Genomic DNA, 22,974 nt, shown 5'->3' with positions numbered 1-22,974 from the left:
AAGGTAGTGCTGTAGCTGCCTGGCTATTTTAGCAGCTGGCAGCAACTCGATTGGGTAAAACTGATTGTTTTGGGGTTTTTCTGCCCCCCCACACACCAAAAAAAGTAACTAAGTAACTTTTACTTAAAGTACATTTTAAAATGAACTACTTTTACTTTTACTTGAGTACATTTTCAGATGGGTAATTTAACTTGTACTTGAGTCATATTTCATCAAAGTATTGGTGCTTTTACTTGAGTACAATATTTTAGTACTTTTTCCACCTCTGGCTACGGTATTAAAAACATTTTTATCAGACTGCATAGTTAGAGTTTCTCTTTGTCAAATATTTGCTTGCTAAGGATGTAATCTGTAAGGTTTTCTTCAATAGACATTGACTGACTATTAGGGGCATCCATCCTTAGTTTATTTTGAATGCAAATGCAATGCCATGCAAATGTGTGGTGGGCTTGCATGCTCTATTCTCAGCAGGACACAATGAAAATGGTGTGTGCTTTAGTTTACATTTTTACATGTATGGTTATTTGTCATTTCATGTAGGCCTATTTGCTTCTTGAAGACCATATACTTTCTAGTTAATCCTTAATAAATAAATAGTAGATTGCCATAGGCAGTGGGCATAGCCAATAACCTATTAGTTGTTTAATAGATTGATTAGTTTACCATGAGGATAATAATGGCTACCCCGACGATGGAACACGGTGTGCTTATATTGTTGGTTCATACTCAAACACCCATTTTCTTTGACCACTAAGGCCTATACTGTGCATCACATTTCCTGTCTCTTATCAGCGATGGAGATCTATAGCATGTCTCCTAAAGTGATACGTCAGAAATAAACTATTGCAATGATTTCGAAACAAAAATGTGTTAGTTTATTTAAGAGTATTTTTCCACGCAACATGTTGACTCATCCCAGGCACATGTGCATGCAGTTAGGTTGGTATGGTGTGGAAATATTTAGGGCGGTACTGGTACTTTTCCTTTATATCGTTTCGTGCCAGCTATTTATTTCCTCTCCTCTTGGTTCAGTTGCATTACATTTAGGAGGATCTTGAAGTACGAAGACCGCCGACACTGACAGAGGTAAGTAGATGAACATAAATCCAGTTGGTTGCTATCTACTGTAAAGTTTCTGTTCTGAGTTCGTTTGAGGACGGTCAAAGTTCGTTTGAGGACGGAAACGATGCTGGCGTTGCTCTGGTCTATTTCATAAGATCAAGTGTGATTGTACCGATATGGATTTTCTCATGTGAACAGTCGTGAGCACCATTTTTGTCAGTAAAATATTTATTCAAATAGATAAATGTATGTGCAGATGCACGGAGAATGGGGCAATATAAGAAGTACCAGTGCAGTCCTTTTGCCCATAAGCCTAAGTGAGGGGATTAGAGGAGCATTGTTGCACATTCTATTCTCTGTTAATGGTGATGATATATTTATGCTATGTTGATGTGTTGTTCTTTGGCCATATATTGAAACTGGTGCACATATCTTATTTTACTAAGTCTAATGGCTATCAGCTTTGACTCTTACCAGTGTTTTGGTTATGGTTATGGGATTTGGCAGACGCCTTTGTCCAAGCAACATACAAAAGAAAACAATATAATATTTAAGCGACATACAAAAACAATATAATATTTAAAACAGATTAGAATGTTGGTCAAACTATAATAAGGAGAATAGCAATAATAAGCAATAATGTCCATTCAATCAATAATAAACAATACTAAGACTACATTTAGGAGAATATCAATAATAAACAATAATGTCAAATTAATCAACAGCCTAATGAAAATAAAACAATATTATACAAACCATAATGCATAAGAAGCGCTTAAGGAACTAAGTGCATGTTGAACAGAAATATCTTTAGACTCCTCTTAAACGACCCAAAACTATCACAGGAACGGAGAGCACTGGGCAACTCATTCCACCAACATTGAACCACTGATTTTGATCACGTTTTGATACGGAAGTGTGCAGGCATTATTTTGACATTTCATTGCTCTTGAGAGAATGTAAAGGCTTTTTAATTGTTAAAACAAAAAACACCCTTGGATATTTTTTTTATTGTTTTGGATATTCAGTGTTCCCCTCCCAAAGAGCTGAAATATAAATCTTTGGAGTCCAGGAAGGGCTAATTTTCAACATTTTGTGATTGTTATTGTACAGCTGAAAAACAAAATGAGGTTTAAGTTGTCTTTTTGTGGTTCATCTTGGGAAGACCAGCTAAAAGAAACTGAAGCATGCGTCACAAACAGGATTGCAGACAAATGGATTACGTAACATTTCCTTTGCTTCTGGCTACCCCATGAGACTTTATTTTATTGTTAGGGAAAACAACTTTTATGATTCCTTAGAATTTGTTTTCCTGGTTTGGCCACTACACCTTTAAAAACTGATGTGTTTCATCATTGAAAGTTGACTCCCTGATGAAGGGTTTCTGAAATGCATGAGAGTTTAAAACGACCAAGCAGAGAGTGCCTGGAGTTATTTTTCCCTTGTTTTGCATACAATAACAATGTTCAAACACTTCTTATTGTTATACCTGCGAAACAGGTGTGGCTGTATAGCCTAGTGTACCGTTTTTATAGTCGGTTTTTGGGTTAACTTACTTCTACTATATGTCAAAGTCAAAGTCAAAGTCAAAGTCAGCTTTATTGTCAATTTCTTCACATGTTCCAGACATACAAAGAGATCGAAATTACGTTTCTCACTATCCCACGGTGAAGACAAGACATATTTGACCAATTTTAAGTCCGCAGACAAACATAACATTCAAGTAAACAAAAAAGTAAGTAAATAAGTAAATAAGAGGGCACATATAATAATGAAAAAATAAGAGCAGCAAAATTTTGTCAAAATTGTGCATAGACAGTCAATAAAATACTAGTGCAAATACTGTAAAATACTATAAAATACTGTTTGACCTAAGTAATAAAGAAAGTGGCATAGTGGTGCAAGTTATGTAAGAGCAGCAGAAGTGTTGTGTTTTCAGGACAACAACACCAAGTTGTAAAGTGTACAAGTGTGCAAGTGTTCAAGTGTGCAGGTGGAGTAGTGCAGGCGGCCATTGTGGGTCCAATGTCCAGGATGTTATGTAGCTGAGGGTGGAGGGGGGAGAGGAGGGAGAGAGTTCAGCATCCTTACAGCTTGGTGTATGAAGCTGTTGGTGAGTCTGGTAGTGCGGGAGCGCAGGCTTCTGTACCTCTTCCCAGAGGGCAGTAGATCAAACAGATTGTGAGCGGGGTGACTTGCATCACTCACAATTTTGGTCGCCTTGCGGGTGAGGTGGGTGGTGTAAATGTCCTTCAGGGAGGGGAGTGAAGCACCAATGATCCTTCCATGATGATGTCCATTAAAGATTTTGGTTTTCTTATGTGGTTATGGGGAACATTTGTAAACATGTCTTATTCTTGACTTCATAACTATTTTCATATCATTTCATATAATTTTTGACACCTGACATGAACCCTTTTAGCAGAAATACTTGAAGAACAAAATGGCAGATCCTTGGCAAGAATCAATGGACCATGCAGTTGTTGTGGCCAGGAAAGCTGGAGCAGTAAGTGCCTAAATATATCGACACATACTGTATTCATTCTCAGGTTGCATTATAGAACAAAGTGAAAGTAGATCATTTGGGCGAGAGTTTTAGTTGTGTTTAACAATGTTTCTCCATGTATCTTGTCCAGGTTATCCGAGATGCACTTCAGAATGAGGTTAAGATTATGACAAAGAGCTCATCTGTGGACCTGGTCACCAAAACTGATCAAAGGGTGGAGAAGATCATAATTCAATCTGTCAAAGAAAAATTCCCCACGCATAGGTGCAACCATGCACTGCCACACATTCATTACCAATGCAATGCACATAGAAACAAACTTGCAGATTCTCTCTCTTTCTCTCTCTCTCTCTCTCTCTCTGTGTGTGTTAATACAACCAATCTACACGTAACATGCAAACAATGTGACCGAGAGAGAGAGAGAGAGGACATTGCTACAGTATGCCCTCACTGAATCCTGATGTCTGTTAGCTTACTGGCTGTATCAATTGAATGCCTGTGTATTGATCTCCTACCCAGCTTTATTGGAGAAGAGTCAGTATCTGCAGGAGAACCTTGCATTCTAACGGACAACCCCACCTGGATTGTCGATCCTGTGGATGGAACGACAAACTTTGTACATGGGTAGGTAATTCTGTTAACATCCATTCAGATCATTTCCAGACAGATTTGTAGTGTGTAAGTTTTGTTTAATGCACTATTTGAATCGATACATTTATAATGAAATAAAACTCAACACAATGTGGTTGAGCAGGCCTCCACCTACTGTAAACTGCGGTGCCCTGAAATGAACTTGATCTTGACCTTTGAACAAATGTGACCCCCACCTTTGAACCCACAACCTTGAATACCTTGTCAGTGTATCTAGCCTTTGTTGTTATTATGTTTGCACGTTGACACTGATTTTTCAAGACACTTGAGAAATAATGCTCAAACATTGTTGTACATGTGACCCCTGGGCCCTTTGGCCTAGTGTACCTAATTAAGCATTATCACCTGGAAAGAAGAAATGCTCTTTTCTGATTGGCTGGCTTGGTGGCTCCGTTTCGCGTCGGGGCCGTTTTACAACCTCGACCGTGCATTCATTTCTGTGAACAGACCACCGTATCGTCCATTATCCCTTACATATGGCACGAGTGAGAGTAGCGTTGGTAGCAGATATCGCCATGGATGTGAGTCAGCTGTAGGGACGAGTTTGGACATGCGTGCCACATGCAAACCTCTGTGAAGTTGGAACCCCATTTGATGAAAGTATTTTGATTTGTTTGTGCATCATTTGAGCACGTTTGAGCAGGCAAAATAAAAATTTGGGCTCAAACCGTCGTAAAGAAATGTAACTTTAACTTGCTTATTGACCTGGGGTCACTCAGCACCCCATTGACGCCAAAACGACTCCGAAATACATTTCTACATTGTTTGTGCACATTTGTGCAGTCAAAATAAACATTTATGCAACATTAAAGGTTAACTTCTTTAACATGATTTGAGCACAATTTTTGTTATTTTGCCTGCACAAACGTGCACAAACAATGCACTAACAACTTGTATTCATGTTTTCATCATATGGGGTGCCAACTTCACAGAGGTCACATGCAAGGTTTGATGAACATCACTTAAGCCACCTGTGATATATCACTTGTGTATCTCCAGAGCCCGTCTACTTAATACTTCCTATTAAGCCCCATTGTATCGAAATTGGTTGCAGTTCCATTATAATTCCACTGGGGGTGATCGCGGGCGAGCGCCGATTGAATGGTGGTCTATGGAGCTAGACGGCTAAATTTATCTCTTTCACCTGCTTGTCGTGGAAGAATCCCATTTTTTATTGTAGTTTATGCAAGTTCAATGTAGATTTTAGATCTAAAGTTGAATGAACGAGTACTTATGTCCTTTTCATTTCTTACAGATTGGGTCGTTGTTGCCCATAACACGCTAGCATTGTGCTAATGAATGACGTCATTGACATATTTGAAAGGCTTTTTAGAAGTATTACATGACTGTAAAAAATATAATAATCAACAGTGTGTATTTTCTTTGCCTCTCCTATCAAATGCAACATTCAAATTACTACTCAAAAAATTATATCCAGAGAAAAGTGGATATTGAGGGGTAAAGCTCCAAAGACCTCCATGCATTCTGCGCTCGCCTGCGAGTCCAGAAAGCAGTCCAGAAACCGGAAGTAACTAGACAGCGCCAATTCTCTACCGATTAGACAATCTCTGGTATCTCACACACTGTATAGGACACCATGTCACCTTTAGCTTTGACACCACAACCTTGAATCCCCTGTAGCCAAATTGTGATTAACTGTACTGTACAAAGTTTGAAGAAGATTCTTCAACCCTCTGTTTTCAACCCATGTTTCTGTGACCCCTGACCCCATGACCTTGATTATCTAATGAGTCCATATACTCTTACTTAAATGTGCAAAGTTTGATGATGATCCTGCAATCCAGAATGGGAGATATGATGCATTGCAAACACTGTGCTGTAACAGACAGAATCAGGCATGCACAGATGGACAACTGGAAAAAAGTATGCTTGCCTGTCCTCTAGGGAGGAGTAGCACAATGGTAGCACAATTTATGTCTGGGGTAATGCTCTGCCATCTGGTCATTTATGGAAACATTGTCAATGGTGGTCAGATCTCCATTGAATTCTATTCTATTCTATTATATTCTATTATATTCTTGAATTTCCCCTAGGGATCAATAAAGTATCTATCTATCTATCTATCTATCTATCTATCTATCTATCTATCTATCTATTGCCGATCAGAAGTCCGTAATAGGTTTCCATATCTAGTCATGTACTAATGTGCAGTTACATTGACAATAATTTTCACATGCAGATAATGACACTAAATGTGCCCAACATTTGCCCATCTCTGACAGGTTTCCCTTTGTAGCTGTGTCAATTGGCTTTGCTGTCAACAAAGAGGTATGTCCAAGCAACATTGTATGCCAAACCTGATTTATCTTAGTCAAATGTAAACTGAAAATAGCATTACCTAAACATCACGTTTCACTGAACACACTAATATGTGTTTTCTAGCTTGAGTTTGGTGTGGTATACAGCTGTTTGGAGGATAAAATGTACACAGGTAGAAAAGGCAAAGGTGCCTTCTGTGATGGAGAGAGGCTGCAGGTGTCTGACCAAACAGGTAAGCCACATTTTATGTAACGGTATGTGTTTCTGCTCTTCTTAGAACAAGTATTGCACAGAACACAGTTGAACACTGCTTTTTTTGTATGTTTACCAGACATGAGAAAAACTATAATCATCAGTGAGCTTGGGTCAAACAGAGACCCTGTGGTGGTCAGCAAGATATTTTCCACCATGCAGAAAATCCTCTGCATCCCAGTGCACGGGTGAGTTCTTTCTCCTTTGACATTAGATTGTCAGAGCATGTAGAGTTATTCTTAAGTAAATCATTTTTTTAGCTAAAAGCCACATGGGGTGTGTCATTGTTCTGTTGATGTGTTGTAAAGCTAAACAGGTAAAGAACAAGGTATCTCTTTTATTTTAAAAAGCAATAAACCTTATTTACGTAACTACATGCACCATTGATTCCGAGCCCCTTTGGCAAACACATATTCATTGAGATGTATATGGCAAATATCATCTATTCCTATGATATAAACATTTTAAAAACAATTCTTTCATGTTCCTGTCTGTCCAGGATACGTGGTTCAGGCACTGCTGCCACCAACATGTGTATGGTTGCATCAGGGGCAGTTGAGGCCTTCTTTGAGATTGGGATCCACTGTTGGGACATCGCTGCCGGGGCAGTGATCGTGACAGAGGCTGGTGGCGTCCTCATGGATGTGGATGGTAGGGCAGCTGTCAACATTAAGACAATATTGATTAAATGATTAAATATGTTTAGTATACGACTGCATTTGGTGATATGTCTAATCCTAAAACTTTTTTCTGTTGCTTTTTGTTCATACAAATATGTTCATAAATAGAACTGTTGAGTTGTCTCTTGAAGTGCATTCAGCTGTTCTAATGAAAGTTTCATAAATCCCTTTTTTTTTGTCTAGGAGGACCATTTGACTTGATGTCAAGAAGAATGGTTTCAGCAAATAATAAAACGATTGCTGAGAGGATCGTCAAAGAGATCGAAATTTTTCCTGCAGAGAGGGATGATGCACCCAAAAAGAAGTGAAGGCTTAATACCATGTCTCCTTTATCACTGCCAATTTTTATAGACTTTCACAACTACTGTTGGCGCTTTGAAGCCCTGTGAAGTCGTAAGTTAGATGAGGAAACGTAAAGAAGTTTTGTCCTCTGCATTTCACGGCAGACCATGCATTGTTGAATGTTATTTTATTTTATTTTTTACTGTTTGCCAACATTTTTTTTTACTGTACACCAAATAATGTTTAACTGGGCATTAGCAATTAGAAAAAACTGTAATGTTGATAATGGTTCTAAAAATAAATGATAAAGCAGTTCTTATGTTCCTATGTTATTGATTTTGTCACATCAGAACTTTTTCCTTGTGTAAAAGTATATCCTCAGACATTTACAAATAGTACCACCCTGCTTGTCCAGGATGCATCAAATAAACCACCAAATTAGTTGTAGCAAAGACTTGAAATCAGATGATACATGCTACATCTTTTGCCAAAAATCATTTATGAGTGCCATAAGGGTCTTGATAAATATTTTTGATTGACATGTTAACCCAATATATTTCAAACAATGCAATAATTTCTCTGCATTTTTATATTTTTTGGTGTACACCCACCTTAGTCTTAGATATATTATGGGCAACTGAAATAATAATAATAAAAAAGCTTTGTCTTCTCAGTCTTCCTATTCCCGCCTACTTCACCCTGACAACTACATCTTGAACACGTAATTGCCCTAATCATCAAAAACAACGATAAACTGGCAAGCAATTGTCTCCTTTTCTAAAAAAAAAGAACTGTTCAATACATTTTCCATTAACATGGCTTCATTTGGAGCAAAGGGGGGACAATTACTTTGAAAGGATCTTATTTCACTCTTGTAATGCACTAATTTTCTTGTCAGTATCCTTTTTCTGTTGCCAGCATGGCATCTTTGAGTAGTCATTGTGAATTCTGTCTTCTGTGCCAATGCGGAACAACGCCTTTTGAACCCTAGCTGGCCTCCACAGTTGGTCAAATGAGCAATGCTGAAGCCTGAGTTGAAGGAATGAATGCACATAATTACTGCATGCTGTGCAGATTCAGCCAGCAGGGGGGAGTGTTGCACAACACATGGTGTTCTATTGAAGAAAAGTGCAATTCTTTGAAGTTTATGTGTGCAGTTGTGTACCACTCTTTTTTATGTTTAATTTCTTTTTGCCGAGATATAAAACAGACAATGTCATATGCCATTATTTTGTCACCATTATGATTAACTTACAACAGAGAGATACAGTATATAACACACACACACATGCACGCACGCACGCACACACACACACACACACACACACACACACACACACACACACGCATGCACGCCCCACACACACACGGCTATTCACAATAAAGGTCCTGATTAAAAACCTCACTGAATAGGACAGACACTGGTTTAAAAGTGACTGGGTATTTGAATATGGTTAAATATGCTATTGACAGCTACAGATAATTTAATAATAAGCATCGTACTTCACATCAAACATCCTACAAATCTTAATGAATAATAAATAAGTAGGCTGCTGCTAGTGCTTCAACAAAATAGCCTAAACCTCACATGTGAAACTGTTCTCTGCCAACTGCAAGTGGCCCTGTGTTGATGGTGGAGAGGAAGCTAAAGTATGCATCTGAGACTCATATGATCACTTAAGCAAGTAGAGCAGGTGTTTGATGTGAGAATTATATTGCAAAGATGGAGATTGTGGTCTGGTAACTCTATCTCCTTGATTAAAGCAATTGTTCCATGCAAAATGATATATGAAGCACCTGCGCATTGATATGGAGACATGGAGATTTTAATTGCAGCTTGCTGGAGCATATTGAATAATTATCTTAAATAGAATTACACATAGACAGTGATCAAGTTTTTTTGTTTTTAAATCAAGCGTGTGGGATCAGGATAACAAAAATGTACATCCTGGCTGACATCAACTTCACTGTCATCTATCTCACCAATATGGGAACAATCATCTCATTCAGCTACAGATGCAAGCTGCCAAATGTACTGAACTGAAAGTGTAGGCCTAATTCTGTTCTTTTCATAAGCAAATCTTACCAAAATGATAGTTCATATGATTGTCTGGAGAGAGAAGACAATCCTTTTAATGTACAGCAATTGTCAGACTCCATTATATGTCACTGGGTATGCAAATGTGTTGGACACACGCAACATAAAAGCTTTGTGTTTGTTTGTGCCTGTTTCTGATCCCCATCTCCATCATTAGACTAATGTGATAGATGACAAGTTTGGTTTCCTGCAGCAGGGCCAGTCAATATGTAAGGTGATGAATTGTTCACCTCCATCTTGTCAATCTACTGAAATTGATCCCAAAAACGTTGCCAGCTCGCATTTTAAACTCCTCATTTAATTACATTTACTTGAGTTTATTTATTTATTTATGCATTTTTTTTTTTTCATTTATTTGATTATTTTAAGTGGAGCATGGTGAGGGTTCTGTTTCTCTCTCCAGCAGTAAAAATGGGGTGTTATTCATCAAAGGCCAACAAGTGAAAACCAGCAAATGGAACAATTTCAACATTTTCAGAGTTGGAAATGCACCTGAGGAGACAATATTCTATTGATTTCTATGTGTCGTTCAACCTGTTTAAAGTCTTAGGCAGAGAAATCAATCTCCCACCATTGTTCATGGAAGCTTTAGCAATTAGCACAGAAAACTGTCTGGTCTCTTTCTCCGACAGCATGCTAATTGACAACATAAACAGGGGATAACATTTCCTCAAATTACATTAAATGGACCATAGAATGCACAATGCATCCTAGATCCATCCAAGAAGAATTTCGAATCAATACTTTCGCACCTGATGCATTTAGTGGTAATGGACTATTATTAATTATACTATACAATTAAACTAAAATGTTAATAGCTGTAAGCAGAATTACCAAAATTTCAACAATATAATTTATATAATGTTTAACTCTCTCAGGGGTATGATGTGTTATACATTTGTTTGTCATCCGAGAGTGTGTCAAATTGAAAGTCCTTTGAAGTAGACCATTGAACTGTACATATTTTGATAGGCTACACAAGTTCTGCAATACCAGGACCACATCAGACTCGACAAGACCAGGATGTCAACATGGAATCATGGAGCCTTGACTTTCTTCATCACATAAAAGCTGTCGAAGGGTGCTTGTCAAACCTTTTACACAATTCAGTCATTTGACCATTTGATCTGGCTACACTTTGTGAAAGACACCACACACAACACATTATAAGTGGTAAATGGTTGTCATCTATATTTCTTTTCAACTTCTTCTTTGACTTTTAATTGACTTATAAATGTATAATTATGTTTGTGATAATGATTCAAAAGCTCATCTTTCACTAGCCTTCTGTTATGCTTTACGATTTATTTTTCTTCTAAGCGAGTACCTTTGTGGAGTGAAAGAGCTGCTCACCTGTTAAATAAGGCCTGCCATAATGACTATCTGAGCCTCTCTGTTCTCCCATCCATGTTCACCCTCAGGCCATGGAGCTCTTGTTATTCTGTCGGCCTGGGTTTATTCAAGTGAGTCTGACAAGAGATCAACACACACACAGATACACACACAGACACACACACACACACACACAGACACACACACACACACACACACACACACACACACACACACACACACACACACACACACACACCAAGACACCAAGATCCAGGTCAGAGTCAACAGTTTTTGTATAAAAGGACCTGCGGGCTGTAACCCTTAATAATGATAAATAAATAAAGCTGGTGAAAGTCAGACACTGGGTGTTCTACCATAACATGTGCTGGCAGGGGTCCTGTTGGGATGTAACAAAACCAATACAAAATCATTTTGCTTCATTTAGACAGGGACAAAGAATATCCACTCTGTAGTGAAGGGCTTGGCAGCCTGTCACAAAATTAGTCTGCCTTTCTGCTGGTCACAAGTGAAGAGCAGTGAACACTGGAATCCTTGGAGACTGAGTGGCAGAGTGGCAGTGCAACGTTTCTGAAACAAAAAGCTGCACTTCTAGCTATGAATCTAATGGGACAACTAGCACCATGCACACCTCAGACTTGTTAACTGTCATGGTTCATGCCTCCAATGAAATGAAGGAAAGTTAACTGCTGCAAAGCTTGCTAATTTAGAATACAAACCTCCATGGCAAGCATTTCAAGGTGGAAAAAACTAAAAAGCATTCCCTTCTTCACAGAAAGCATATTAAAATGTGGGATTGTGGAATGTTATACATATAACCAGCATGTAATAATGTGTGCGTTGAGCTTTTCTTTTTTGAATTTGAGGTATCAGAGGCCTCAACTGTTTTTGTAAACAAGTTTTCAACTGTAAATTCTTTCTTGATAACTCAATTATTAAATTAATAACTGAACTAGGCTAGATCTGCATTAAGCAACCATTGTGTGTTACAGAGATAGCTCATTCTAATAGAATGCTCGATCAATTTGTTCTATTCATATTTGTTTTATTGTAAGTAGTGGGTCAAACATAAGTATTCAAAGCAAATTACAGTGCTGGCTAAAGACTTGTCATGGACACTTATGCTCGAAATGTTGAAAAGTTGTTTATAACATCCTTAGATATGACAGATAATTTATGTTTAAAAGGAGACCTTGAAGGCTTTTATTTGTCTTACACAATGATTACCCAGTTTTTGACCAGATGTACAATGTTACAATATTTTGACCAGATTCTACCAAAATATTGGAACAAATGCCATCTATGACCATGGTAGTGTTATAATGACTGCATTTACCACAAACTACTATCATCCTCACACACACACACACACACACACACACACACACACACACACACACACACACACTAATAACTTGACCTCAATGCATTTGCACAACAACAGCAGAAGGTGGGAGTCAGTTTAGCAGCTGTGTCAGCCATGGGGATGTCATAGTGGAGCAAGGACTTCCAACCGTACTCCCAGATCAGATCAGACAGGGGGGGACGGCTATCCCCGTGCCGCTAATCTCAGTTTGTGCCACATTGCTGTTGCTTGGAAACAGAGCCACCCCGGTAAGTTGTAATGAGCAATTCTGTGATCCACATGCTCACTGCCATCATTTCCAAGCATAGTTCATTGGTGCCACACCGAAAAAGAAACAGTCAAAAGTTCACAGGCCTCATTTGCAGCCTGGATCAAGAGAAATGAGATTATCGCAGAGCTTCCCATGACAGTAGCACCACTTTATGCCCTCAACCAAAAACAAATAACAGATAAGAGACTAATATTGATTTCTTTTTTGTTTCATAAGATACACAAATTCAGTATAGTACAGTAATTACCCAAGCGGAGGCTTTAGATGGTTGCCCAGCAGGATAATAGCATGGCCTATGTCAGAGTTCAGCTTGATAGACTACGAAACACTTGAAAAAACGGTACAGAATCTCAGCCCTTCCACATGTGTCTTAGACACTCTGCCTACCAATTTCTTCAAAACTGTTTTTCACCTCATAGCGGCGGATGTCCTTCAAATTGTAAATGTATCATTGCTGTCTGGCACTTTTCCTAAGTCACTGAAAACAGCTGTTGTAAAGCCACTTCTCAAGAAGAATAACCTGGATGCCTCCATGCTAAACAATTACAGGCCCATATCCAATCTACCTTTTATTGGCAAAATTATTGAAAAAGTAGTCTTTAATCAATTAACCACCTTCCTAACATCAAATGGGTATTTTGATTACTTTCAGTCTGGTTTTCGGGCAAATCACAGCACTGAAACAGCTCTCATTAAAGTTTCCAATGACATACGCCTCAACACAGATTCAGGTAAAACATCAGTCCTAGTGCTACTGGACCTTAGTGCAGCATTTGACACTGTTGATCACAATATTTTACTACACAGACTAGAACACTGGGTTGGATTTACAGGCATAGTTATCAGCTGGCTAAAATCATATCTACAAGAAAGGAGCTTCTTTGTTGCCATCGGAAACTGTGCCTCAACACCAACGTCCTTGACCTGTGGTGTTCCCCAGGGGTCGATCTTGGGGCCACTATTATTCAACCTCTATATGCTCCCACTTGGACAAATCATTCAAAATAATTTGATTTCATATCATAGCTATGCAGATGACACACACATTTACTTAGCTCTATCACCAAACAACTATGGTCCTCTTGAATCTATGTGTCAGTGTATAGAACAAATCAACACCTGGATGTCTCAAAATTTTCTTCAGCTGAACAAAGAAAAAACTGAAGTAATTATATTTGGTAAAAATGAGGAAAGACTTAGGGTTGCCACTCTCCTTGACACAAAAGGGTTGAAGGCAAAGGATACTGTTAAAAACCTTGGTGTATTAATTGACAGTGATCTAAATTTCAACAGCCACATGAAAGCGATAACTAAATCAGCTTTTTACCACCTCAAAAATATTGTCAAACTCAGAGGGCTGATGTCAAAACATGACTTAGAAAAACTCATTCATGCATTTATCTCCAGCAGGGTTGATTACTGCAATGGACTGTTCACAGGCCTTCCTAAAAGACTATTAAACAGCTTCAGGTGATACAAAATGCAGCAGCTAGGACTCTAACAAAACTAAAAGAACTGACCACATTACTCCAATTCTTAAGTCCTTGCACTGGCTTCCAGTAAGTCACAGAATTGACTTTAAAGCACTATTGCTTGTTTATAAATCAGTAAATGGAGCAGGACCTAAATACTTGTCAGACATGCTTCAGCAGTACACACCTTCTCGTCCTCTCAGGTCCCAGGTGAAAAACCTGCTAGTAAAACCTACAGTTAGAACTAAACATGGTGAAGCAGCTTTTAGCTGCTATGCGACTCAGCTGTGGAACCAACTTTCGGATGACATTAAAAAGGCCCCAACTGTAGCCAGTTTTAAATCTAGACTTAAGACCAAACTGTTCTCAGACGCTTTCTGCTAACTGTGCCGAGTTACAAATTCTGAATCTGCCTCGATAATTATTCTACTTTGTCTTTTATTACTTTTTTTACTACTTTTGCCTTTGTTTTTGCTTACTAATTATTCTTTATTTTTAAATGATTTTACCTTGTGTTTTATGTTTTCTTTTTATTATGATCTTTACCTTTTAACTATTCTTTGACTATATTGCCCTTCTATGCTTTTATTTGTTATTATCGTTTGGTTTTGTTTATGTAAAGCACATTGAATGACCTCTGTGTATGAAATGTGCTATATAAATAAACTTGACTTGACTTGACTTGACTATTCTCACTTCCTTCTTGAGAAAATGCTCCGACCGGGCCGGCTTGCGGTGGTAATTAGCGAGAATGAACTCACGGTTTAGCCCCCTGATTTCAATTCACTTTGCCTTTCTGTTTGGGAGTTTCTTCTACTCTGTGGGTCAGGTGAGGGCCAAGGTTTAGAAAGCATCCTGGGAAAAGGTGTTATTGTTAAGGCAATCAGTGGTCCACCCCAGTTCTGCAATTTAGCTCTGTTTATGTCCCTCAGTACGGATGCAGTCAAGGCAAGGAAAACACCACGGAGAGGGCTGATTAAACAGAATATTTCCATGATGGTTTTTACCTGTTTTTGACACAGAAAGACAAAAAAACAGTATCCATTTTCGTAATAATAAAGCTAGAATTACATGATGGATCCTTTCCTACACCTCATATACACGGTTGGTAGTAGTAAACAGAATTTGCTGTGTGATGTAAAACATTCCTAAAAAAAAACATTTAAAATCTCTGTGCTGTGCTGATTTTGAACCTAAGGCAAAAATGTTGAAAGTGCTGCTTCTGTAAAAATAGATTTTCAGGAATGTTCTCTCAGCACTGAAGAGGGTTTATTCCAACACAGTTCTCAGCACATCTATACAAATTATTTTTACAGTATTAATTTCTATTAAACATTAACATTGAATTTGAAAGATACTGCAGATCATGTCAGAAACATAGATGTTGTAAAATAAGAAGAAAACATACTTTTGCAGCTATCTTGCATCTTCTCTTTGGTGAAATGTGCATGATATTTGTTCATATCATCTTCACACACAAATCTATTATTTTGTATACATAAAGCCTCAGCTATTTTGCTGTTGAAGATGTTTAATAGTTTTCCTTGATCCCTGGGCTTGCATTTTTAAACAGGGTAGAACAAGCACAACAAACACAAGGACTGTAATTTACATCAAATGGCAAAAAATTGGAGGTGGCCTCATAACAGTCTAGCCCCAGGCAGTCTCACTGGTAAACTTTGGGGACTGTCTGAGTTTGTTTGTCAGGCTGCTGTGGATGTTTTCCCAGCTGCTAATACCCAATTAGGGAGATTATTATTGATTTGGGTCTTAAGAGTTAACCACTAATCTCCTTTCTGGCAGGAAACAGCCAATCAATAGGCCAGCATAATGAGTAGCACAGGTTGTTTACAGATAATAAAATGGAATCAGAACTGGGTACATACATGAATAAGAGAATGCCCAAATTCAGATACTTTTTGCAGTGGGAGTACCTAGGCCACAGACGTGGGTCAGTCAACCTCAACAGGCCTGCTACAACAGGCCTGCTAAACTAATTTCAAGTCAGAAACAAATTATATGTCATCCAAGGTTACATGATGTGATTTTTCCCTCTCCCGTTCCTGGAATTTCTGAAAACAAAGCTAATGTCTGCCACTACCCTTAATCATGAGGGTGTTCTGCATACCCTTGGGTTTTTTGTATTATTATTATGCAAGCAGTAATTAGGAGGAAAGCCACCAATGGCCATGGAACAGCGTGATTGGAGCTAATTGCCATCTGAAGGCAAGTCTGCCTCCCTTATTTATTTTTCACCAACTTCGTCACTGCTGGCAAAGTTCATGAAAGGCAGACTGCGCTGAGGGCAAACCCACTAACTGCCTGCAACTTCAAGCAACTCGAGCCATCAAAGGGGCCACGGACAATCCTTTTTTGAAGTTGGCGAGACAGATCTAGAAATGCTGTGTTGGTGTCACGCCTGGAGAGAGAGGAGGGAGATGAACTGATTATTCCACGGATGTCAGAGAGGTGAAATGGACTCTCCTTGGATCTCTGTTTGAGACCTTAACAGAATGCTGAATGGAGTAGCATAGCCTACCTATCTAATAGAGAGGGGACAGCTATGAACCGTATGTACCTAAAACTCTTCTGGCCTGGGCTGTGCTCGAGCACGCTTTGCTGCGGTGCTCCTTAAGAGTCATTTCTAAAAACCTTAACTGAATTGTACTGTAGTATTACATCATCTTCATCACTTGGCACTCGATAACTCCCCACAACTCCTCCAAGAATCATCCAGGAAGAAAGCAAACTGTGTGGAAAAGAAAATGCATCAAGAAAGAAAAACAAACAAACTAGCCTGGCTCATTTGCAAAGCTGGGTTAAGCTTATGTAAAAGAGATGCGCTCCGAGTTCTTCTGAGGCCTAGAAACAAACACTTTCCCTCTCCTTTGACAGGCAAGTGACAGCTATTTAAATGCAAACTGTCATTAACAAACACAACCCTCTGCGACACCTGCTTTAATCACGGCAACAAAGGCGCAGCGAGTGGCCGGGCGAGAGCCCCCCTCTGCCTGTGATATTCAAATGATGGGGAGGTGCAGAAAGTGAAAAACAACAACATCAAACGGGTGGCATTTGCAGAGAGGAGAGCGGCAGATCTCCCAACGAACTGCCGCTAATCACCCTCCGTAATTTTCAAATCATGGTTGGGGATGGGTGGCTGAGGTATCACTGGTGAAAGTAAGATCGCACTGTGTGCTACATTAAATGCATATCCACTTTTATATGGGCAGCTGTTTCATGTCTGTGTAATCGATTGAACTCTGAAAGTTGAGGAACTTAATGATTTTGAGACTCAGGGGTGCTTCAGCTATACCTTTGCTGGTGCTGTTGACTTTTGGCTGTCCAAATAAATGAAAGAGGTCATTATTGAGGGTAATGCTATGACAAACCCAATATAGTTAACTGAAGGATATGACAAATAACCAATGGTCTTTTCCAATCCTCTAACTCAGGGGTGGGCAAACTTTTTGGCTCAAGGGCCACATTGGGTTTTGAAAATTGGCCGGCGGATGCACAACAACCCCCCACGCCCCCCGACGCCACACGCATAAAAAAATCATTTTTTATAGCCTATAATTTAGTATGAAAAGTATTTGTTTTAAAATATTAATTGCTTAAAAATACTGCTAATTTTTAGCCTGACTAGCGCCACCACTTCTCAATGAGACGTGGTCTGGGAACCAAACGTTCATTTTTCATTATTTGAAAAAATGCCCAGATCCGTTTATTGGGTGCCACGGATGTCTATCAAATGCGTCTGTGCATAGCTCATCATCGTCTTGCTTTCCCCCCTGTTCTGTGATTGTGTAGCCAGTTGCATTCTCGCTCTGTCTGTCTCCTCCTGCTTACCTTACACATTGGTCTCTAACGAAGGGGGCGGGGCAGGCATGTAGCTAGCCATTCATTCAGATCCTGGTATTAGGCCATGGTATAAAGGTGCCTAGTAGGTCGGACTGTCTTCCTCTCTGTCTCTCGCTCGGTTTGTCCCTGGGTTTCACGCAGGAGCCAATCGCCAGGTATGTTGCAATTTCGCTGCATTGGTTAAGCTATTTATGCCTAGTTTTAGTACTTTACTCTTTCCATCTGTAGCTCTGCGTCTCCCTTACTCTGCCGTGGCTGTATGGAACCTGACCTGTCTAGCATTAGATAACTCTCCCCTGCAGGTATGCATTTCCAAATATTTATTATCTCCCTTTATTAGCCTTACGGAGTCTTAATTGCTCTTTTGTTTATGTATGCTTGCAGCTTATGACGATGGCACGGCGTGTGTTTTAAGCGTTCTTTAGGCCTACTGGCTAAACGGTGACTGCAAGTGTTTGGTATGTATGAAACCGGAATGTTGTAGCTTTTGGTGTGGCATTTGAGACACTGATACACTCTAAGTGTTGACTATTTATGTTACAGGTAGCATGGCTTCGTCAAGTTTGCTTGTTTAGTGTGGTCACGCTGCTGTCTTGTCCATAGCATTAGTTTTCATTTATTTTTATGTTTACGTCATCACAGCTCCTCCGTGTCGCGGTAGCTGACCTGTTTGTGTTGCTCTTTGCTTGATTGGTATTTCCCAGGCGGGTTTGCTTTGTTTATTTGTTTTTTTGTTTGCTGGTCTGTTGTGCTTTTGCCTTAGTGTGTGTGTGTGTGTGTGTGTGTGGTGTGTGATCGTGTTTTCTGAGTTTGTAGTGTGTCTGCATGCCTAGCTTTTATCCCAGCGAGGATTATTTCCCTGGCTCAAGCTTTACATCTCTAATTGGTATAACCTACATGCTGGTGTTTGGTTGCTGTGCTCCTTTTTTTGATCAGTTTATGTGTTGGCAGGCCTGTGGGTTATCTTCGGCGGGGGGTAGCTAGTCACCTGGTGGCGGGCTTGTGAACTTCACTTTGGAGTGTACTATGGAATATCGGTGGTGGCTTGCTGTGACAATGGTGTAACACTTTTCTGCAGTGAGTGCACGTGTGGACACCTTCCTTGATAGTCTGTTTCCCCCCCCATCCAGGTAAGCCCCGCCTGCCAGTATAATCTTCTGTTTTATTTTGGTGTGCGCAACATTCCCAGCTGATGTGTGCTTGTGCTATTTAACTCATGTCATGCATCCTACACGACAGTAGAAAGATACAATAAGAACACTAAAATAAAGTATATTTTTATATGTTTCTAACCCCTGCCAGTTATTTTCAGTTTCAGCAACAGATCACACCGCACTCCCCCCTCCCTCTCCCCAACAGTGCTTTCAATAAACAGACATTTGATTTGATTGGAATCCACGTGTCTGCCTTTTTGTATTTGAACCTGTGCATATTGATGACTAAACTGGGTTCAGGATACCTGGTGTATTGTTCTAGGGTCCCTGGGCATTAGGTCCAGGGTGGCGTAGTCGACACAAACAATCTCCACTATTGATCCGGTCACATTTGGCGTAGATTCGGCAGGATTACATGATCAAGGTTTAGACGTGAATTCCATTCTGTTTGTCCTTTGTATTGTTTTTTTTATTTTTTTATTGTTGTAGGACATTGCAATTTGTGAATGTTTTGTGAGTGTTGTACAATAGACTAGAAAAAAGCGGACAAGACAGCAGCTGACCTGAAGACCTCAGACCAGGATCCTCCTGATCTTCTGGACTTGTAGGGGTGCCTTTTCGTCAGCTGAACGAACTACTTTATTCAGCATTTCAACAACATTGCGTAATTGCTCAAATATGGAGGAGGAAATGCAACAACTGAGAGAACTGATTAATCAGCTTAAGACTGAGAATACACAGCTCCGCCAAGAGCGGGCTGCAGCAAATGCTAATATCTCTGTTTCTCCTTCTAGACAACCTGAGCAGGACGACTCTGATCCATCACAAGCGCCTACAGATCCCACACCAGCAGCTCGGGGTTCATCCATCGAAAGGCTGGTATTTGTTCCCCGTGATCGTAAATGTCCATTTAGGGGTGGGTCCGGTATGTTAATTGATGAGTGGGAAGAAGTACGTGCATGTATGAGGGCCCGTCATCTTTCCGTAGCAGACCAAGCCTTCTTTATTTATGATCATTTAGAGGGGGAAGCACGGGAAGAGATTAAATATCGCCCTGTGGCAGAGCGGGAAGACCCAGAAAAGATTTTGAAAATATTGCATGAACTGTATGGGTGTTCCAAATCCTATGTGTCCCTACAGGAAGCGTTTTTCTCAAGAAAACAGCAAGAGGGAGAGAGTCTACTCGAGTTTTCCCTAGCATTGATGCACCTTATGGGGAAGGTCAAACAAGCTGCACCACGTGAGGTTCTTAATGTTGAGGTAATGTTGCGAGATCAGTTCATTGAACATGTATATGATGGTTCCCTCCGTAGAGAGCTACAGCAACTAGCACGGCGGCAACCCGCAGCAACTCTACTAGAAGTCCGTAGTGAGGCTTTACGGTGGGAGCGGGAGGGCATGCCAGGGGGTACCTGGGGACGTAGCCACTCTGTCATCAGCTCATGGTTATCAGTGTAAGGTGTCTGGCGAATCCCACTATGCGGGTGGGCCCCAGGTATCTGAAATGGCTGAGCTTAAAGAGATTTTGAAGCGGCAGCAAGAGCAACTTAACCAGTCAAGAGAGCATGGCTGTTCTTCAGGCAGGCCAGAGGCAGGCTAGACCCCCTCGAGACAACACGTTAATATGCAATAGGTGCCTGAAGCCTGGTCACTTTGCAAGGGAATGTGATGGTGAAAGAGTCCCTTCCTGCCCTCGATCCATGTCTTTAGCTTCTGTACGGAAGCCCTCCAATCCCAACCAAGAGTCGGGAAACTAATGCCCACTGAATTGCAGAGCCACAGTTCAGGTGGGGCAGCTCTTGGCTCTAATAATCTGAGAGGGATGGGTGCTGTGGCTAAGCTCATGTCATCATGCCCACACTTAGAGGTTAATATTGGGGGGGTTAATGTTGCTTGTTTGATGGATACTGGGTCAATGGTGTCCACTTTAGTTGAGAGTTTTTTCTTGGAGCATTTTAAACCTTGGGGCCAGGACCGATTACAGTCCTGTCATTGGCTGCAACTCAGGGCGGCAAATGGATTAGCGATCCCTTATGTCGGTTACCTTGAACTTGAGGTCTCCCTATGCGGAAAGGCGTTCCCTGGATGTGGTATTTTGGTTGTCAAAGACCCTCCTGGGGGCTCTAGGGTTCCCGGTGTACTGGGAATGAACGTTATCAGCAAGTGCTATGAGGTCCTTTTTGTGCAACACGGAGCATCCTTGTTTGATCTACCTGTCTCCCAGGCCCCGAGCACCCTTGTCCATGCCCTGCAGCAGTGCCACCAGTCTGCTCTGGTTTCTCCTAGCCTAGTGGGTAAAGCGAAGTTGCGTGGACGACAGTCTGCCCGCATTCCAGGGGGGGCAACTAAATTTGTCGCTGCTACCTGCTCTGATGGGCTGGCTGGAGTCCCTGTCCTGTTCGAACCCCCTGATTCCGATTTGCCTGATGGATTGCTGTCCTCTCCGGCACTAGTACAAGTCTCTAGGGGGACGGTTTACGTACCTATTGTAAATGTAGGGACTACTGATATTATGTTGTACCCACACACGGTACTAGGGACCTTGAGTTGTGTGGATGTTACTAGTCTCCCCAAGGATATTGCTGAAGTCCAGTCAGTAGGAGCCATCATGGTAGCGCAGCCCCAATCTAGTCCTATGCAGACTCAGATCGAATCACTTGATCTATCCTCCCTTGATGACTCCAATCAGACATTGGTTAGGTCTCTGCTGCTTAAATACCATGATGTGTTTTCAACCCACGATGGGGATTTAGGCTGCACTAATTTGATCGAGCACGAGATTCCGGTGCTGGATGAGATTCCTGTTCGGCAGCGCTATAGGCGGTTGCCACCCTCCGAGTATGATGTCGTAAAGGCACATATTAACCAGTTGCTTGAGGCACAGGTCATTAGAGAAAGTTGTAGCCCCTATGCCTCCCCTATTGTCCTTGTTCGCAAGAAAGATGGGACTCCACGGCTGTGTGTAGACTATCGACAACTGGACACCAAGACCCGCTAGGACGCCTTTCCCCTCCCTCGTATTGAGGAGACGCTGGATGCGCTTTCTGGGGCTTGCCTCTTTTCGACCATGGACTTGGCTAGTGGTTATAACCAGGTTCCTGTGTTGGAGAGGGATAAACCAAAAACTGCATTTTGCACACCCTTTGGCCTTTTCGAATACAACAGAATGCCCTTTGGGTTGTGCAACGCCCCTAGCACTTTCCAGCGCCTCATGCAGCGGATCTTTGGCGACCAGAATTTCCAGTCATTGCTGTTATACCTGGATGATGTGGTGGTCTTTTCATCTACAGTCTCACAGCACGTGGAACGACTCGAGGTGGTCCTGCAGCGGCTGCAGAAGGAAGGACTGAAGGCTAAGCTTGGAAAGTGTGTCTTTTGCAGACCAGAAGTGGCGTACTTGGGTCATGTTATCTCCGGGGCTGGCGTTTCCACTGACCCGAAAAAGATTGAAGCCGTAGCCAATTGGTGTCGCCCAAACCAGGTGTCGGACCGTTTATTCTGGGGCCGCCCAGCTACTACCCGGCGTTTAGGTGGAGGGCTTTGCAAAATTAGGCGGCACCCCCTGCACAGGCTGGTGGCAGAGCTGGTTGGGACCAAGAAGAGGAGGGGCACCGGACGAGACTTTATTGAGGCATGGACAGAAGACTGAGCTTAGTTTTGAGAGTTTGAAGACCAAACTTACC

At 40.9% G+C, this 22,974-nt stretch overlaps 1 protein-coding gene and 1 long non-coding RNA gene across 3 annotated transcripts; both read left to right on the top strand.

The window, feature by feature from the left end:
* The first annotated feature begins 976 nt into the window (after positions 1 to 976).
* LOC125309387 (inositol monophosphatase 1-like) lies at positions 977 to 8,028 on the top strand. Of its 2 annotated transcripts, none has more exons than XM_048266282.1 (9): positions 977 to 1,086; positions 3,488 to 3,568; positions 3,699 to 3,832; positions 4,088 to 4,192; positions 6,463 to 6,508; positions 6,623 to 6,731; positions 6,831 to 6,939; positions 7,251 to 7,402; positions 7,615 to 8,028. In XM_048266282.1, exons 2-9 carry the CDS (start codon positions 3,506 to 3,508, stop codon positions 7,737 to 7,739), a joined length of 843 nt encoding a protein of 280 aa, XP_048122239.1. In that variant the 5' UTR covers positions 977 to 1,086; positions 3,488 to 3,505; the 3' UTR covers positions 7,740 to 8,028. The 2 variants fall into 2 exon arrangements, with proteins under 2 accessions (XP_048122239.1, XP_048122237.1); XM_048266280.1 differs by having other exon boundaries at positions 3,485 to 3,568.
* Positions 8,029 to 18,144: 10,116 nt separating this feature from the next.
* Positions 18,145 to 18,817, top strand: LOC125309724. The gene is made up of 3 exons (XR_007196177.1): positions 18,145 to 18,292; positions 18,366 to 18,439; positions 18,522 to 18,817. It is a non-coding gene; the product is annotated as an uncharacterized LOC125309724 (long non-coding RNA).
* Positions 18,818 to 22,974: the final 4,157 nt, after the last annotated feature.

Source organism: Alosa alosa, chromosome 16 (genome assembly GCF_017589495.1).
Source record: "Alosa alosa isolate M-15738 ecotype Scorff River chromosome 16, AALO_Geno_1.1, whole genome shotgun sequence".
Taxonomy (NCBI): Eukaryota; Metazoa; Chordata; class Actinopteri; order Clupeiformes; family Clupeidae; genus Alosa; species Alosa alosa.
The sequence above is the reverse complement of the archived record's forward strand: the minus strand, read 5'-3'. Positions and strand labels throughout refer to the sequence as shown.